This window comes from Nicotiana sylvestris, chromosome 1 (genome assembly GCF_000393655.2).
Source record: "Nicotiana sylvestris chromosome 1, ASM39365v2, whole genome shotgun sequence".
Taxonomy (NCBI): Eukaryota; Viridiplantae; Streptophyta; class Magnoliopsida; order Solanales; family Solanaceae; genus Nicotiana; species Nicotiana sylvestris.
Genome location: NC_091057.1, coordinates 131,328,690 through 131,348,015, shown reverse-complemented (window position 1 = coordinate 131,348,015; position 19,326 = coordinate 131,328,690). Strand labels below are relative to the sequence as shown.

General features: G+C 34.8%; 1 protein-coding gene across 2 annotated transcripts; it reads right to left on the bottom strand.

The window, feature by feature from the left end:
- Positions 1 to 12,208: 12,208 nt before the first annotated feature.
- Positions 12,209 to 18,589, bottom strand: LOC104215888 (inactive glucose-6-phosphate 1-dehydrogenase 4, chloroplastic). Of its 2 annotated transcripts, none has more exons than XM_009765820.2 (11): positions 18,402 to 18,589; positions 16,484 to 16,819; positions 15,141 to 15,235; positions 14,627 to 14,741; positions 14,297 to 14,502; positions 14,097 to 14,205; positions 13,972 to 14,012; positions 13,765 to 13,885; positions 13,482 to 13,681; positions 13,000 to 13,200; positions 12,209 to 12,911 (listed from the first exon to the last, which is right to left on the bottom strand). In XM_009765820.2, the coding sequence occupies exons 1-11, from the start codon at positions 18,510 to 18,512 to the stop codon at positions 12,674 to 12,676; spliced, it is 1,773 nt and encodes a 590-aa protein (XP_009764122.1). In that variant the 5' UTR covers positions 18,513 to 18,589; the 3' UTR covers positions 12,209 to 12,673. The 2 variants fall into 2 exon arrangements, with proteins under 2 accessions (XP_009764122.1, XP_009764123.1); XM_009765821.2 differs by having other exon boundaries at positions 16,484 to 16,807; positions 18,402 to 18,588.
- Positions 18,590 to 19,326: the final 737 nt, after the last annotated feature.

Sequence of the window (19,326 nt, the reverse complement as noted above, 5' to 3'; positions counted from 1 at the left end):
CTTGATTTCTTTCTTAATTATAGCTTGAGGACCAAGAGGATTATGAGACTGACCTTGGTTAACACTAGGCTTATTAGTATGACCACTATTACCACCTGGATGATGAGACTGACCATGTTTCCTTTTGTGAAATTTGGGTCCACCTTTTCTTTTATAAAAGGGATAATCAACTGATCTAGACGAACTAACAAAGTTCATTACACCCTCAACTTTCTCTTTTTGGATCCTCCCTTCCTCTACCATACAAACAGTAATAAGCTCATCAACACTCCACTTATCTTTGTGTGCATTATAGGTTAAGTTGGTTAAACTGTTCAGGAAGGGACCTTAGAGATTAGTGAACAAGAAAATCATCGGTAATGGTTACACCTAAATTGTTCAGTTTGGTAGCAATGTTAACCAATTTCATAATATGATCACGGACACTACCTACAAGGTTATACTTTATGGTAGACAGGGAATCAATCAGGCTACCTATCTCAACTTTATCAGATTCTAGGAATTTCTGTCCAATGGCACTCAAGAAATCTTTTGCATTCCCATTATCCTTAATAGCACCTTTTATATAATCAGAAATAGATCTCTTCATGATCATGAGACTCAATTTATTAGCCTTCATCCATTTCTCATACTTAGCCTTTTCATCAGCAGTGTTAGTAGTTGTGGGTTCAGCGGGTTTCTGTTCAATCAATGCAAAGTCCATGTCCATCAGGCCTAACACTATTTCAACATCTTGTTTCCACTTCTTATAGTTGCTACTAGTTAGAGTTTCAATGAAATTCAACTGAGTAGTTATGTTGTTAACAGCTGTATAAGCAAACAACACAAAATTAGCTAAAATTATGGGTAGGAATATATAAATCAAAAGAGTCAAAGACATTCCTTACACCCCCTCCTTTGGGTAGAAGATGCAATTGTCTCCCTTTTCAAAAAAAATAAGGAGTCCAAGGCATTCATTGCATCCTCACCTTTAGGCAAGAGATACAAAACCTCCCCTTTATTATCCAAGAGTACAAGGCATACATTATGTCCTTCCTTTAGGTAAGAGACACAGAACCTCCTCTTACAACAACTTATCCTTAGCATTAATTTAGCGTCACTAGTATCAAAAGGTAAACCTCCAACACTAATGTACACTAGTAAAGGACAATTTAGACATGATGGATTGAGAATATTTCAATGACTCAAATAAGCAGACCACTTTAGTGGAAATTGTCTATTAATCATAACTCTTAATCCATGTATTAAATGATCTCACGTGTATATAATATTAAGAACTTTTCAGTGACTCCAAATAAATAGATCACTTTGGTGACACTATTTTTTAATCACAGTTTCTTAGTTATACATGTTAATATATGCGATGAAACACCCATATAATTTAAACCTTTCAGTTTTCTTTTTATATTAATTTGAATCCATCTCTGACTAAAGTAATAATAATAATAATGATATAATAATGATATCGCTAGAAGTTCAATATTGTAATTACGTTAAGCATTAAACCAACTAGACAAATTTGACACCAAACCAACAACGTCCGTTAGCTCTTTAAACATAAAGGTTCACTGCTTCCTAGCAAAACTAGTTTCACAATAATGACACACCACGTAATTTCCAAGTTATGTGTGTGGATTATATTTATTTATTAAAATAAACTAACTAAGAAGGCATGATCAGTAAAAAGAAAAGAAGCATAAACTGATTCAAACAAATACATCTAACACGACCCAATCGCTAGCGGAAGACTCAAACGACCCGCCGCCGCCGTAATCCACAAACCAAAAAAACAGCGATTTAAGCCTTCTTTTTTATAAGACATATTTTCAATAAAAGGAACCAGTGCATTAACTTCTTCTTTGCACAGTTATTATTTCTGCAATTGTTGAAAAGATCAAAATGTTCAAGATCTTTTTTCTTTTAATAGTCAAGGTGGAGCATTTGTTTAATTCACACTAGACATTCATAACTTTTCCACCGTCGTCTGAAAACCGATAACAGACTATGTAGTAGGAAACTCAAGATTAATTTATGATTTTAATCCCTAATTATGGTGGCTTTGATACCAATTGTAAGATAATTAATCTATAGTCATAGCAGAGATTAAAACACAATCATACAGATATAATATCATAATCTTGAGTTAGAGTCTAAGGAAGCATGCCGTTAAACTCCATGGATTCAGCAGTGACAGCAAACAGCGATTAAGCCTGAGACCAACTTCCACAATCCACTAGCTACGCGCTCTTAAAGTCTGGAGAACTTGACTGATGGGACGTCTACTGTTACCACGTATTCAAGAAGCAAAATATGCTAGGGTTTTCTAATAGCTAGGGAAAGAGGGGTTGACCTCTATTTATAAAGAGTGTCTACCCATCACAGACCAATAGTTATTGGGCCTCACTTATCCACACACACGATATTTAATATTAGGCCTTTTATTTATGCACCACTTGGGCCACGTCACTATCCTTTCAAGCTATAACCAATTAACGTAAGTCCAAATTCTAACAGTCACGTGACTGCTAATTTCACACTCCCCCTCAAACTGGTGGGTGCAAAAACGTTTAGCACTCCCAACTTGCTGACTAGATGTTCATGCTGAGCTCTTGGCAGCCCATTTGTTAGAATGTTTATTTCTTGATCCCTTGTGCCTATATGATAAGTTTTCACCAGTCCTTCTTGAATCTTTTGTCTAATGAAATGACAGTCTATTTCTATATGCTTCGTCCTCTTGTGAAATAGAGATTTGCTGCTATCTGTATTGCTACTTTACTGCTATTGTATACGTCAATTGGCAGTGTAACTTCTATTCCTAACTCCTTCAATAGTGTTGTAACCCAGACCAATTCTAATATAGCACTTGCCATGCTCCTGTACTCTGCCTCAGCTGAGCTTTTAGACACAGCACTTTATTTTTTTGACTTCCAAGAAATCAATGACTCTCCATATTTGATTAGAAAACCAGACATTTATTTCCTTGTGTTTGGGCACGATGCCCAGTCTGCATCACAAAAGACACTCAATTGTTTGATCTGGTGCTACTTAGCAAGATCCCTAAACGTAGCTCCCTCTTGATATACTTCGGAACTCTCACTGCAGCTTCCCAATGAATTGTTTTTGGTTGTTGTAGGAACTGGCTGAGATTTTATACTAAGAATGCAATATCTGGCCTAGTTAATGTAAGGTATAATAGCTTCCCTACTAACCTTTGATATTGTCCTTTATCTTCTAAGAGTTGATCATCCTCTTTGCCAATTAGCTTGTCATATTCTGGAACTGTTAGTTTGACATTTGCCTCAAGAGGTGTCCATGCTGGCTTCGCACTTCCTAGGCCTAATTCTGAGATTATCTCAAAAGAATACTTTCTTTGATTAACTATAATCCCTTTCTTTGACCTGCTGAACTCCATTCCTAAGAAAAATTTTAAATCACCCAAATCTTTGATCTTGAATGCTTTCTGTAATGAATTTTTGGTTTTCTCAATCAACCTCAAGTTGTTTCCTATCATCAACATATCATCTACATGGACTAGTAAAATGACAATGTCCCCATCCTGTTATTTGATGAATAGGGAATAATCTAGACTGCTTTGGGTAAAACCATATTGTAAGAGTGCTTTTGTTAATTTCAGATTCCATTGTCGGTTGACTTGTTTCAACCCATAAAGGTATTTGATAAGTCTGCAAACCATAGGATTCTCCCCCTGACTTGAAAATCCTAGAGGGTGTTCCATGTACACTTCATCAAGAAGGTCCCCTTGTAGGAAAGCATTGTATACATCTAGCTGATGTATGTGCTAGTTATGCCTTGCTGCTAGAGAAAGCACAATCCTGACAGTTGCTATTTTAACTACTAGAGAAAAGGTTTCTTAATAGTCAAGGCTTTCTTTCTGATTGTAGCCTTTGTCTACCAACCTTGCCTTGAACCTCTCAACCTCCCCCATTAGCTTTCAACTTCACCTTGTATACCAATCTACAACCAATTACAGACTTCCCATGTTGTAACTTGACCTATTCCCAGGTTTTGTTGTCTATTTCAACTTTCATAGCTTCTACCCTTCTAGGATCCTTGCATGCCTCTTGAAAAGAACTTGGTTCAACAACAGAAGAGAAGGCTCCCAAGTAAGTTTGATAGGGTGCAGATAATCTTGTATAGGACAGGTAGTTCTCAATAGGATATAGTGTTGCATTAGTCTTGATGTGTGATGTAACATAATCAGATAGCCAAATAGGCTCCTTGGTCTGCCTTTGTGATTTCTTTAGAGGAATTTCTGGTGCTGCTGAAGAGCTTGGGACAGTTGTGGTATCAAGTACATTACCCTCATTTGAGGGTAATGTAAAATCAGCAAAAAGAAGAGGTGATCCGTGATCCTCATGTTGTAATGTTTGCTTCTGAATGTCTTTGAAAGGAAAAACATTTTCCTTAAATATCATATCTCGATTGACAAAAAAAATCTGTTTTGCCAAGTCATATAGAACATACCCCTTTGTGACTGTTGAATATCCCATAAAAACTGACCTGATGGCCCTGCTATCAAATTTGTCAGATCTTGGGAGTGTGCTAGTATAGCATAAGCATCCAATTTTTCTTAGATGTTTGATATTAGGCTTCCTTTTGAAAAACATATCATAGATAGATCTCACATTTAGCATTGCAGATTACCATCTGTTGATGATGTATGTTGCCCCCAGCACACAGTGACCCCAAAACTAGATTGGTATGTGTCCTTGAAACTTGATTGCTTTGGCAACCTCAAGGAGATGTCTATGTTTCCTCTCAACCACTCCATTCTGTTGAGGTGTGTATGCACAATTTTTTTGATGCACAATTCTTAGTCCTTTGACTAAATCCTGCATATCTGAACTTACTAAACACCACCATTATCAGTTCTTATAGTTTGTAGTTTGTACTGTTGCGCCAAATTGAATATGTATCATTTTGAAGAAATTTTTAGCACAAAGAACACATCACTCTTAAATTTCAACAAGAATATACATGCTAATCGAGAGAAGTCATCTACAACAGTTAAGAAGAATCTATTGCCATCAAAAGTTTGTATGTTATATGGTCCTGACACATCCAAATGAAACAGTTCAAAAACTCTTTTTCATTTATTACTACTAGAAGGAAAAGGTAGTCTAGTATGTTTAGCTAAGAGACAAATGTCACAACTATCTATTGCATTCTTGCAACTTTCAACATTATATCCAAGCAATTCCTTTAGTGAGTTTTCTAAAGGATGTGCTAGTCTTCTGTGCCACAATGAGATATCTCCCTCTCCTTTTTCCACAGCAAATCCTCTAGCCAATATCCTCTTCTCAATTCTAGACCTAATAGTGGCTTGTGGGACTAGTAGGTAGAGGCCTTTATTTTTCCTGCCAATCCCCTTCACCTTCCTACTGGAGAGGTCCTGGAATAAACAGAAGTCATGATAAAATGCTACAAAATAATGAAGCTCTCTAGTTACCTTTGAAACAGACAGAAGGTTACATTGGAAATCTGGGACAAACAACATATTTTTTATCTCCCCTGTTTCTGTGAGCTTACAGCTTCCAATGTGTGATACATTAGTAATATTTCTATTTGGCAAGTGTACTTTGCTGCTACAATCAGAATTCATTGTCTTTACATCAGTCAATATGTTTAGATCTGCTACCATATGATTGGTAGCTCCTGTATCAATTATCCAATTTCCCTCTTCTATGCAAGTTAGAAAGGAATGTACCATACCTGCTACATTTGCCATGTTATCCTATGTCTGTGGTGATCCTTGATTGAAAAGCCACATGATTTGATTGTATTGTTCTGCTGTAAGTTGTGGTGCCATAGGAACATGCCCAGCTCCTGCTTTCTCTTGTGTCTCATTCCTTCTTGTATCATTTTCAGCCATATTTGGATTCATGTTTTCAATCTGAACATTGTAAGTCGTGTTCATAGGCCCTTTTCTTCTTCCTTTAAAGTCTTGTGGATATCTAATTATCTTATGGCATCCTTCTTTAGTGTGACATTTCATCTTGCAGAAATCACACTGCAGGTTTCAGTTTTTCTTTGGCTTTTGATAGTTCTGATAGCCAATTGCTTTCCCAGCTAATAGAGCTGCTGGTTCACTTCCTTCTCTAATCATAGTAGAATTCACAATTAATCTTTGACTCTCTCTTTAAACAAGCATTGAATATGCCTTATTTATAATTGGTGTAGGGCTAGTCATTAAAATCTGACTTCTAGCTTGTTCATAACTTTCATTTAGCCCCATCGGAAATTGTAGAACCTTTTGTTTTTCCATGAATTCTATAAACCTTTTCAACTTAGCACAATCACAGGGTGGTGGAACCATGTAATCAAACTCATCCCATATGTTCATAAGCTTTGAAAAATACACTGACACGATGTCATTTACCTGTGTAATTGCTGCTATTGCTTTGTGCAATTGATACACTCGTGAAGTATTCACTTTATCAAATCTTTCTCTCAGATCTTCTCAAACTGCCCTAGCATTATTCGCATATACTATCCCTGTTATCAAATCCCTCGACACTGAGCTCATAATCCATCCTAGAACTATTGCATTACATCGATCCCACTGGTGACCTAGCTCTGTATCAACCCCCCCCCCCCTTTTTAGAGTTTCGTCGACTAACCCTAACTTATTTTTTCCAAGCAACTAGATTTCCATCGCTCGAAGTGGTATAATTTTCTGAGCCGATCAATTGAATCGATATTATCGGAGCTCCCGTTGTGTCCGAAGGATGAAGGAACAGTGGATGATTGTGATCCAAATCTGTTTTCGCCATTATTAAATTTTCCAGTTCTGCAACTCAATTGAAAAACGAAAGGAGTAATTGAAGCAAAGACTTCTGAGGAATCTACAAAATCAACTCGAAAATGCAGTTGATTGCTCTGATACCACGTGAAGATTTGAGTTTAAACTGAAACTGCCATTAGAGGCGAAAGAGCAGAGAAGAGAGCTTTTGAGAGAGAAGGAATATTCTGTAAAAATGTGTTAAGTAAAAGACTTTACATCTCAGGTGCATATATATATACAATAAAACTAACTCTAACTAATTCCTACGACATCTGTGATCTTGCTGTCAAACTAACTACCACTAACCGACTTAATTAGGACAAATAATAGCTCTTTCTTCTTCTACATAGTGCACGTCACGTGACTGCTATTTCCACATGTTATTGATAATGGTACTGTTGCGTATTTGTGATAGTTTTTAGAACTTGTGGGTATAGGTCAAGTTTCATGTTTTTCCAAAATAAATTTGGGAAATATGTTTTGAAAATTGATGTCCAAACACATTTTTATCTTCAAACCAAACTTCACCAAATCAGATTTTTCAAAACAAATTTGGGAATCCATGGCCATAACGCTAGCTCAATCAACTCTTTGAAGGCTCCTATGTGATAATCACTTAAGAATTTGATCTTCCTTGGTTTTCAAACTTAAGAATCACCTCTTAACATTTCAAAGTACCTCTTGACTTACCCAGATTTTAAAGGGGAGTTGAGAACAGCGGATTCAATATTAACATTTGTGGATTTGATTCATAGCCTTATATATGCAACTTAAGTAGCTTCTTTTATCCCTGCATATTGCAAAACATGTTTTTCACAAATTTAGTACTCTAGAGGGTGACGAATGACGAGTGAATACTGGTTCTATTGGCTTAATTTAAAGCCTGCATTCTTCCTAGCAACCGAAATGGTCACAAAGAACCCCCAGAAAGGATCTTCTTTAAAATGATCAAATTATATTTGTAAATTACAGAAGGAACGGCCAAGTTATATATATTTTTTATGTTCCTAAATATTAAAATCTGGTTAAAATTATATAATCGATTTTTCAAAACTGCATAGTGCCATATGTTATGTGATGGAAAAGAATCTTACTCCTATCTCAGTTTGTATGATATATAATATTTGCGGAGTCAAAAGTTCTTTCTTTAACTGATTTTTTCTGACATTTTCTCAATTTTTCTAATAATACAAAAATTAGCCTATATAATTATTTTTGGAAAATTTAAGGAATGATATGATATTCAATTTTACAATATTGGTAATTAGTTATTTTAAATCTTTGTACTCTGAAGATCTTATTAGTCTCCTAGGACTAGAGTACTTTTCTCTTTCAATCTAACTTGACACAACAATCTCCAAGTTCTAAAGTACCATGCAGCTAGAATCCCATTCAATGAATATTCTTATACATATATGCATAAAATGTCATTATTGGGACCGTTGGGGAATTCGCATAATATGACTACATATTGTACGTTCATAACGTTTGATTTTATACATAAATATAATATTCTTTCCATCTTAAATTATTGTTTTCATATTTTCTATTACAATAGGCCCAGGGAACGGAAATAGATAAAAGATATACTTAATCGGAACAGTAAAAAAGCGAACTCATGCTCGTTGTGAGAGGAATCTCATGGATACTACCAGATTATAATTAAGCTTTGGTGGTTCCATCTTAAATTGTTCAAAATAGTCTAAATTATTGTTCTTTTACATTTTTTGGAGATCAATTTTATAAATCTATTAAATAATGTAAAGTGAAACGAAATACATTGAGTAATCTTAGAATTTACGTGTTAGTTTACGCTTACAAGCACAGATATCTGGTAATCATGCTAATCAAAGGTGAAGCACAATTGTATACTCATATTGAGTATAGTAACAGAAATCTAAATCCAAAAATTTAAAATTCTTATTCTTATTTAACAATTACTCAATTATGGGATTGAGGGTTAACTCACTAGAAGAGCTCCCTGTCTTCCATAATTGAGGTGTAGGGTTCAAACCCTACTATGTGTAATTAGGGGTGGCAAACCGATGGATCGGATCGGATATGGTACAGATTGAAAACGGGAATACAAAAATGGATAAATTATCAAATCCGACCTATATTTAATAGGGATAAAAATGGATAAACCCGCGAATAATATGGATAACCATATTATTCATGGCTTATTGAATATAAAAAATTTTGGGAGAATTCCTAACTCTCAAACTTGACGAACCTCCAAATTGATATTTTATATATGTAAAAGTTAAACTCATTAGTTATCCATTGGTAAAATGTATAATATGATTTTTATCCATATTTGATCCGTTTTTAAATAGTTCATTATCCGACTCATATTTTAATGTATAATATGGGTGATAATTGTTTTCTTTTATTCACTTTGCCAACAGTATGTGTAACGTAGCATCCCTCATTTCCCCTTTCCCTCCTAAGAATTAGTAAGAGGAAAAGAAAAAGAGAAAAAAAGGTAAGAAAAAGAATGTTCATTAACCACTGAATTAAGAACAGTTAACATTACTTAGATATCAAAAATACATGACTAGAGTGAAAGATTAAGGTCCAACATATGATGATTATTTTTTCCTTCTTTTGAATCTTCTTCTTTTTTTCCTACAATTTGTTCTTCTCCTCCTCCTCCTCCTCCTTCTTCTTGTTTCTTGGAATTAGAAGTAGAAGGACCTGCAGTTGCAATAGTGTCAATTCCCATGAAATCTTGTGGATTCCAATTAACTCCAATATTAGCTGCACTAGTATTTGCAGACTTAATGTTAATGTGATTGTCTTCAAAAATCTTTGATGATGTGTCTACTTGTACATGATTTCGTGCAATCAAACGGTCACGTACATCTTTGGTGCTTCTAATTAGAGCAAAAAACTTCTCCATTTTCTCTTCCTCATCTTCTTCTTCTTCTTCTTCTTCTTCTTCTTGTACTGATCTCTCATTCTCCATATTCTTCCTCTTTGTCCTTCTCTCTCTATCCATAATATCCCTTTCTGATAATGAGAGAGGGGGCCAAGCTAGGCAACAAACAAATATGGAAGATAAGGCTTGGCCCTTATTAATAAACTACTCACTCCCCCAACTACCTCCCCCACCCCACCCCCTCCAATCCCTTCCCCCCAAAAAAAAATACCAACCAGAAAATTAACAAAGAAAAAAATAGTGAAGAAAATTCTCTGTGAAGTTGTTACTTTTGTGCACTAAATTTAAAGAGGGAAGATCGGTATTATGTCTGTACAAAAGATTCTTTTAATTACTATACATATGGTCTTTTTTCACAAGAGGTTAGTAAATAAATATAGGAAATTCTTGTGTGGTTATTTTCTTGTATTTAAATTGCAACTGGTCATATGTAGGAGATAATTCCTACTGAAAACGGAGTAAAGAAAAATACTATAGAATCAAGCAGAAATTATATGTTCAAAGTAAGAAAGTTCAAAAACAGTCACTAGTAAGATTACAATTGCAACACATTTTTAGCATTGAAAATTTTGAGTACTCTTTTTACATAATACCATTCTCCCTAGTCCGTAGGGCAAAAAAGAGAGAATATAAAAGACGATAAAAAAGTCAAAATAGTAGTCGGCTAGTTTTCGGACTGGTCATTCAAAAATAGTCAGTGTTTGCCAAGTTATTGAAAAATAGTCACTATTTTGCTGCAATAAAGATCGGTGAATCTGTGTATGAACTTTCAGCATATTATGCTGGACCGGTATACTTTCATGGATCCAGTATAATATACTAGAGTTCCAGTATATTATGCTGGAATATTTTTTCGGATTTTGAACATTATTTTCGTTCATGAAAAATGACTAAATTTTGATAATTTTTAAAACTGTGGCTATTTTTGAATTTCACCCAACAAAAAAGGTTAAGATTATTGGTGAACAACTCCTATTTAAATTGACTTGTTGGGCTTCATAGTTAATGCTGAAAGCGAAGGAAAAAAAAATAGTATACAGTACTCAAATTGTTGAACAAAGTTGTCCAAAATGACCTTTTGATTGGAGTTGTTGAATTAGCTTGTGTTCTAACAACCATGGTTAGTTTTGTAATTGCAACGTGATTTCGTGAGACCAAAAAATCTAGAGAATTGCATCATCAACTACGACAGCCATTATGTCAAAGTACACCGACCAGAATATATGCGACGCCCATATCGTGACATGTGATGTGTCGTATTGTGCAATTCACCTTACGCTCTAAATTCTTAAATATTGTTTTGATTGTTTTGACAAATTAAATTTATTTTGAAATATTTAATATTTTTATAACAAAAAGGCATATATTTAATCTGCTGTAATTGATAATATACCTATTTAAAACATTTAAGAAAGTATATATGATTGTTTAAATATATAATTTTATTATGAAAGTTATTACATATTTTTTGGATGTACGAGAATCTTAAAAAACAGACCGCAAGTTGAATCTTATTTCTACTTATTCTATATCTCGACAACTTTTTCAAATGCTATACATTTAGTGGGCGTTTGGACATAAGAATTGTAAAATTTTAAAATATGGTAAAATAAAATTCGAGTGAAAATGGTAATTGAAATTTTAGAGTTGTGTTTGGACATGAATATAATTTTGTATTGTTTATGAAGTTTTGTGAGTGATTTGAGTAAAAATTTTAAATAAAAAAATAATTTTTTGGAGTTTTTCAAATTTTTAAAATGTATCTTCAAGTAAAAATTAGAAATTTTATGAACAAATGTTGATTTTGAAGAAAAGGGAAAAATTTGTTATGTCCAAACGCGCTCTTATTGTAACATAAAAGTTTTATTAGCTATTCACTATTGTCAGTTCAAAATTTTCAATTAATGTAGTCAATTTCAACAGACAAAAAGTCGAGATGTGTTCCCACTTCCCACGCCACATATATTCCAATTCCAAAGATATGCTAAACAACTGATTTTTTTCTAATGTTTTTCTTAATCGTTATGTCAAGTTAAAAGTGAACAGCTAAATTGAAACACAACGGTATTACGTTAATTTAACTTTTGTTTTTTAATACCTTTTTTTTTTCTTGTGCTTTTGGAAAGAGGAGAGAGTAAAGGGAAGGCTTATAAAAGTTTCGGTGGCTTATATTTATGTCTGTTGTTAGCAGCTCCTTCCCTAGGGTAGTTGTTGGGACTTCAATGCGAAGGCTATTTATGTTATCAAGGAGAAGAATAAAAAATTTCCTTTCAATTTCGAATTTAACTGATGATGTGCTGACTTTGTTTGATATCCAGTTATTTTCCTCACCGTACCTAGCTTTGATCACTTTGCTCCATAAAGTTTGTGGTTCTTGAGAATATTTCCATAGTCATTTCATTCTATTCTTCAGATTTAATCCTTTATTTTCATATCGACTTCCTAGAAATGATCAATTCCTATAGTAAAATGATTTTTTGACTAGATTAACAACCAAATATATCGATGACAAGTTTAAACAAAAGCAAATATCCACCGTCAAAGAGCTGAAGATGGGAGGCAATCAGCAAAATGGTTGGTTCACCAATGTCACTATGCCACCAGCTTCACATTACCTCATCAATTAAACAGAAACCAAAACAACAAATGGTGCCAACAATGCCTATCCAACTTTCAAATTCTAGTATCAATGTCATATACACATGACAGAAACAAGTAAAAAAAAAGGTGGGGGTGAGGTTGGGGGGGGGGGGGAAGATGATGATCTAAAAGTCGAATTTTCTGTAGTGTGTAACAGGTGTACAAATCTATGACACTGATTCCATCTCAATCAATGACCATGAAGACCAAGTATGGAGAGAGTGGACTCCTAATAGTTCCTTCTTTATGAATTTCAATGTTTGTATGATGGTTTGATAGGAAATTTGCTAATCATCCAACCATTGGACCCCATGTTTAGCCCAGAGATTAACAGCTTTATCTGGACCTTTGCTACCGAAGTTGTATCGTTCAAGTGTTACATTGTTGTTGTCCAACTCACTTAAAACTGGAGATAAAATGTTCCACGCAGCTTCAACCTCATCACTTCTCATGAATAAATGGTTGTCTCCATCTATTACATCGTGAAGAAGTTGCTCATAAGAATCGGTTATCTCAACGTTGTACCTAATGCATCAAACCAAGGGAAACCATAAAAAACACGGAAATGGAGATCCTATTAAAGCTATTAAAATAAGAAAACAGAAAACATTACTTGTCCTTATAAAGTAAGTTCAACTCAGAAGCCTCCAAGTTCATGCCTAATCCTGGAATTTTATTGTTGATTCTGACGAGTATGGCCTCATCAGGCACATCACGCAGAATTAGCTCATTAGTGGCAAGATTTTGCATATGCCCTCCATCTTTATTATAAAGGTTTCCAGGAACACGACGAAATTGTATACGAATTTCGACTCTGCAACACAACATTATGGATAATTTAGGGGAAAAGAAAAACAGAGACCCATTTGATAACAAATCTCAAGCATGGATCAATTCTCACATTCTGAGACAGATATGAATAGTTTGAATGGAACATGTAGAAACTATCATAACAGCATGCGCAATACCGATATTCATCAAAACTTTTAGACAATGTAAAAAGATACACCTCCTCTGTGTTTATGCAGTAGGATCTGATATTTCAAACAGTTGACAGTTAAATAGAGATATTCAACTAGGGAGCAGTAGCCACACCTGTTCTTTTTGAGCCCCCTGCCAGCGTTAATAAGAAAAGGCACACTATCCCACCGTGCATTATCAACGTATAAAACAGCACCAAAATATGTGGGCATTGGGTTGTCCTTATCCTTGAAGTTACTTCCAGAATCAGCTTCGTAATGCCCAAGAATTACATCAGATGATTCCAATTTTCGTATTGATTTCAAAACCTTAACCTGGCGAGTAAAGCCTTATCACTAATTTCAACAAGAATTATTGAAATTTTTGTTGTAACATACAGAGAATAGAGGTTATATACCTTCTCATAACGAATATCTTCACCGTCAAGGGTGACAGGCGGCTCCATAGCAAGCAAGGCGACTGTCTGGAAGATGTGACTGTGTACAACATCTCCTAAAATCCCATAGCCATTAGGATATCTATTAAGTGAAGGAGGGAAAAGAAGAGGGTGAGGATTAGGGCCACATACTTGTAACCTACATAAGTTTACTGAAACCTTGGCTACCTTGCTGAGGTCTGCATGCCTAACTCTTCAGAAAAAGTGACCTGAAAAACATGGTCAATGATAAATTAAGACTACTTGCATTATCGCCAAGGTGAATTGAGAGTCAATTATCCTAAGTAACTTACCTGTATGTTGTGTATGTAACTTCGATTCCATAATGGCATAAATACTAGATTAGAGAACCTTAGAACCGCAAGATTTTCGATTGTGTTCCTTCCCAAAAGATGATCTATCCTGGATGACAGGCAAGTAAAACAGTGATCAGTAAATAATTCAGAATGCAAAGTCTTCTTGTCTCACAATTATCACAGAATGCGGTTCGAACCTGTATAATTGCTTTTCCTCAAAGTCTGAAAGAAGCGAGGTAGTCAACTGATGAGAAGAAAACAAACCCAGACCAAAGGGTTTTTCAATTATTACACGATTCCAACCCCTCTGCGTTTGGGCCATTTCAGCAAGAGAGGATGCTACGTCGATAAGTGCTTCTTGAGGCACAGAAAGGTAAAATATTCTGTTTGCTCCAAACTTTCCCTAAGGTACACGAGCTGTTAAAAAGACAGGAATAGCAATAGCATAAAATTGGACACAACGAGCACTTAAGCGCATAAAAGTAAATCTTCTAAGGTATAAACGGACAGTCATCAGTGGCACTTACCTCAGCTTCTTCCATGAGAGTATTGAGATTTGACATTCCTTCTCGGTTGTCATACCCTCCATTAAGATAGAATATCCTTTTGAGAAATGCATCCATTTTTTCTTCACAGTTTTCTCTGCATAAAGACATTACACAAAGTTATAATAAATCATCTTACGCAATAATTTTATTTTAACATATGGAAAAAGAGACGAGTTTCTGTTCAATAATTTTTATGTTAAAAGATCAAATACAAAAGATATGCCAATTTTCATTCCAGAAAACATTTATTCCTCTAATCACTAGTAACCCCTTCACTAGCCTTCCAGATGCTCTAGCAAACATATCTCAAAATTTTGAAGTGCAAAAGTCTGAATCTTTTTAGTTAAAACCTCAAAATCTAGAATAGAATCAGTGTGTGAGCGTGTGTGCATATTTCTAAAGTTTCAAATGATATAAATAGATAGATAGACGTGGTAAATATCTAAGACGAAGATACATGTTTATATATGCATTTGGAAGTTGAGGAACATACTGGTGATCAATGCGGCAACTTAAAGTTGGTGCTATTATGGCTCTCAGATGATCTTCTGTCAAATTTTTCCTCGAGTACCCAAATATACCAAATTTCTGCAGCCATCAAAAAGCCAGTAAGCCTAGAAGGTTAACCTTATCTGTATATTACTTTCCAGTGGTATGCTTCTTTAGATTAAAAAAAAATTCAAGCAGATGTAACTAGCAAGATACTTCAAATATTCTCATTCAATCTATTAGCTTGATCTTTTTATTCGACTACCTTGTTAATATTTTATCCAAAAAGTTTCAGATTTTTAGAGCATCAATTGTTCTTGCCTGAATCTACTTCAAATGATTCTAACAGAACAAGGAAGTACCAACCATAATATACTTCAAGTTAAAAGTACAAATCCATATCATAACTTCATGATGTGGTCAGTTCTCTTCAGTTGTGGAAGCCCTGACTCCTTGTCAAGCCCCACAATTCATCTCATACTTCACATTCTACAATTGCACTTGGTCAGGCACAGTCCACTCTTCTGACATGAAACTTGCTCTAATCCTAACAGTTGTAAATTGCCTCCAAATTACAAGCAATGTAACAAGTGTTATCGTCAGTAGCCAAAAGCTTAAAGGCACAAATTGCTAGAAAACTAAAGCCTAATACATCTTCAACTAGTTCAGTGTAACAAGCATGGCACCACCCCTCCCCCTCAAAAGGTTCTTCTAGATGTTAATCAAGCTAGTATGTTTGATCTCAATTAAAAAAAATTATACAAGCTACCAAAGATAGTTTCATTTAGTTAATTTCAGAAATTTTATAATCTGATACAACCAATTAATGTGACTTGTGAGGTTCAACAGAAATTATATTTTCCATTGTTTAGAATATATAATAAGATATGTGCTTTTAGTAGTAGATGGGGTAACATTATAATAATGTTAAATTAATAAGTAGTAAAGGAAGCATGCATTTTGATGTCAGTGCTATATCGTTTAACAACATATTCAGTTAATTATATATTCGTATGGAATCATATTAAACATTGACAAAAAATAAAATCTGAACTAACATAAACTTTCTGAACAAGCTGGTTCATTAACAACTCATTTCCTACTCAGATGAGGAAAGGGAGCACACGAAATGTGTCTTCTATAAAAATAAGGATGCACCATAACAGATTATCAGGTATAAGTTTCATACTGTATCTATAACCCTTAACCGACCAACCAAAACTTAAGAAGAAATTATGCTCCACTCAGATCAGACATGAATATTATGGAGACTGAACAGGATAGAAATATCAACAGATGCATAGATGTCAAAAAGGAGCAGAATGGTAGTTGATCCAATGTACCTACCTCTGGTAGATGACCACTGTAATACAACGCAAATAATGCTGGAAATATTTTCGTTCTGGCTAGTAAACCAGTGGCCCCAATAACAGCAATGCTAAGAGAGGCTGAATCATCAGTTTCTGCATCAGTACTGGATAAAGACAACTTTATGGAAACCTCCATCCCAGAAGCATCAACTTTAACTTCTTCATCAAGTGAAGTAGTGCTTCCAGTTCCTTTTACATTGAAAGATGTAGACCTTATGGAACAATGCGGTCTGTTGACTTCAGGAGGTTGAACATGTGCCACATTAATCATTTGTGTTCTGGTTTTCTTTATTGTCCGTCCCTTTGAAAGAATCTATATCAGTCTCCAGACAAATATTTGTCATCACAATGGAATTGGCCAGAAAAGATGCATGCAATGAATTCCCCAACTAAACCACACTATTATAGAATGCAGGAAAAGTGAGCTACGAAAAGACAAAGCTAAAAACATGATTCACCAGTTTCTTCTGATTCAAAGATGAAAGAGTTACTAAGAAGTATCAGTCAAACTGAAAATATTGCCAACAGTTTGGATTCATCTAGTCAACCAGTTCACCCGACTAAACATATTTAGGAATTCAGGGCATGCAGGAAGTAGAGATACTTCAGTTTGGTGCTGTAGCATGTAGGAAATGCATGTTAATACCGCTTTGACACATCTCGGGAACGGATTTATACGTCTTTCTAGTTTTTTACCATTATCTTTTCTGGTGAACTCGTCTTGAAAGGAGCCCAGAGGTGATTTAGATTGTGACCGCAGTAGAACATGGTTAAAATAACTAATTATATAAAATGTGTATATAAAACTTTCACTTAGTGTATTGTGCAAAACATGAAAAATCACATATTTCGTGAAAAGGTTTAGTGTTATGTCAAAACTTCCTTCCAACCAAATTTAGCACATTTATTGGGGCATCTAGAAATGCGACCAATCCTAGGTGGTAAAATGGTTGACAGAATCTCAATAACTGGGAATTTCTGTGCTTATCCATCTGAACTTGAATATTAATGGCAGAAAACTAAAGATACTAGTAGTTAGTAATTTGTACATAGAATCACTGATATGAAGTTGAGAAATTATGACATAGCCCCTATACTCACTTGAAACACGGACAACTAAATAGATTAGCAATTTCGAAAAGAAAAAAAAAAGGGAAGAAAAAGAAAAAGAAATTCTGGATCATAGCCTATAAGACAACCTCAAATGACTCGGGGTATGGTCATGTTTAAAAATATCTAGAAGTATACATTGAAGGGTTCACAAATTACCAATACTTATGCTATACTTGTTTGACATGGAAATGACAAGGCATACAATGTAACATAGATCATCGGTTCAGTATATCATAATCAAGGTACATTTAGATGTCTTCCTTCACATATTTAAGCCCAAAAAAAGTTCTTTTTATCAGTGCGACCGTAGAAACTAAGATCGTACAAACATACAAAATTTCTCATCTAAGACTAAACAACAAACATACAACACACACACGCGCGCGTATATACACATACAGATGAACTCACTCTTAAGTAAAGGCACATAGATACACGTAGCATTCTTCCCCTCTGAATTCTTTTACATTTTTTTACATAAACACACTAGCACTCAAATTCGAAACTAGAATAAATGATTAGTAACTTATTCTCTGCATCGTTCCAATTTTATCGGTTGTCCCCCAAGGAACGACAGTCACCTGTTATATCACTGAAATTACAACATTCTTCAGTCTATGAACACCAATTTTCTTCGTGCAGTCTGAAATAACTTACTTTTTCTAGTAAATTTCATATACTTCTTCATAAATTGAAAAATTATAAAAGGAGGAAATAGAGAGCACCATATAGCTCAATTTGGTTCACCAGGAAAAATATAAGAAAATGGATTCAAAGTTTACCGGAAAAGTACGGACAGCTGTTGGTAATACAGCGAGTTTCCGATTAGTTGACGGGAAGATTGAGGTCTCTGATGAAGACGTTGATAGCGATACTGATAAATGCGACGCCATCACTTTGATTCTTCCGATCAACACATTTCTGTTGTATTTCCTAGTATATATGTCGTTGTTTACTATGAAAAATACGTTGACAAAACCTCTGATGTCTGGGTTTTGACTTTTGGTGATGTTTTGGGCTTGGGTTCTCACATGTTTGGACGAGTGAAATTAAAAAATAGACAGATTTAGAACTGGTCGTTTAAAAATAGCCAGATTTCAAAAGTAATCGAAAATTAGTCATTTTTTATGTAAAGATAAATCTGAGTGAAAATATTGTTAAAAATCTAGAAAATACACCAGTATATTATGCTGGAGTTCCAGCATAAGGATACTTGAACTCCAGCATATTATACTGGAGTTCCAGGATAAGTATGTTGGAACTCCAGCATAATATGATGGAGTTCCAGCATAAGCAGGGGCGGACCCAAGTGGTGAGAAGTGGGTTCAACTGAACCCACTTCGGCAAAAAATAATACTATATATATGTATAAATTATGGCTAAAGCAAGGTAAATTTTGTATAGAAATTATTTTTGAACCCGTTTATACAGCTTATGTTAGTTATGGACTTCTCCGACTGAACCCGCTTGCACAAAATACTGGGTCCGCCACTGAGCATAAGTACACTAGAACTCCAGCATAATATACTGGAGTTCCAGCAAGTATACTGGTCCAGCATAATATGCTGGAGTTCATACACATGTGCACCGAACTCCAGTATATTATGCTGGACCGGTCTCTGTTGCAGCAAAATAGTGACTATTTTTCATTGACTTAGTAAACACTGGCTATTTTTGAATGACCAGTCCAAAAATTGGCTATACCGT

Excerpts from the sequence above, each read along its gene's own strand:
- LOC104215888 (XM_009765820.2), bottom strand. The coding sequence starts at position 18,512 with ATGGCGTCGCATTTATCAGTATCGCTATCAACGTCTTCATCAGAGACC. Across the intron at positions 16,820-18,401 it reads CAGCTGTCCGTACTTTTCCG|ATTCTTTCAAAGGGACGGAC; the intron begins GTAAACTTTGAA and ends AGACTGATATAG. Across the intron at positions 14,206-14,296 it reads GAGGAAAAGCAATTATACAG|GATAGATCATCTTTTGGGAA; the intron begins GTTCGAACCGCA and ends CCTGTCATCCAG.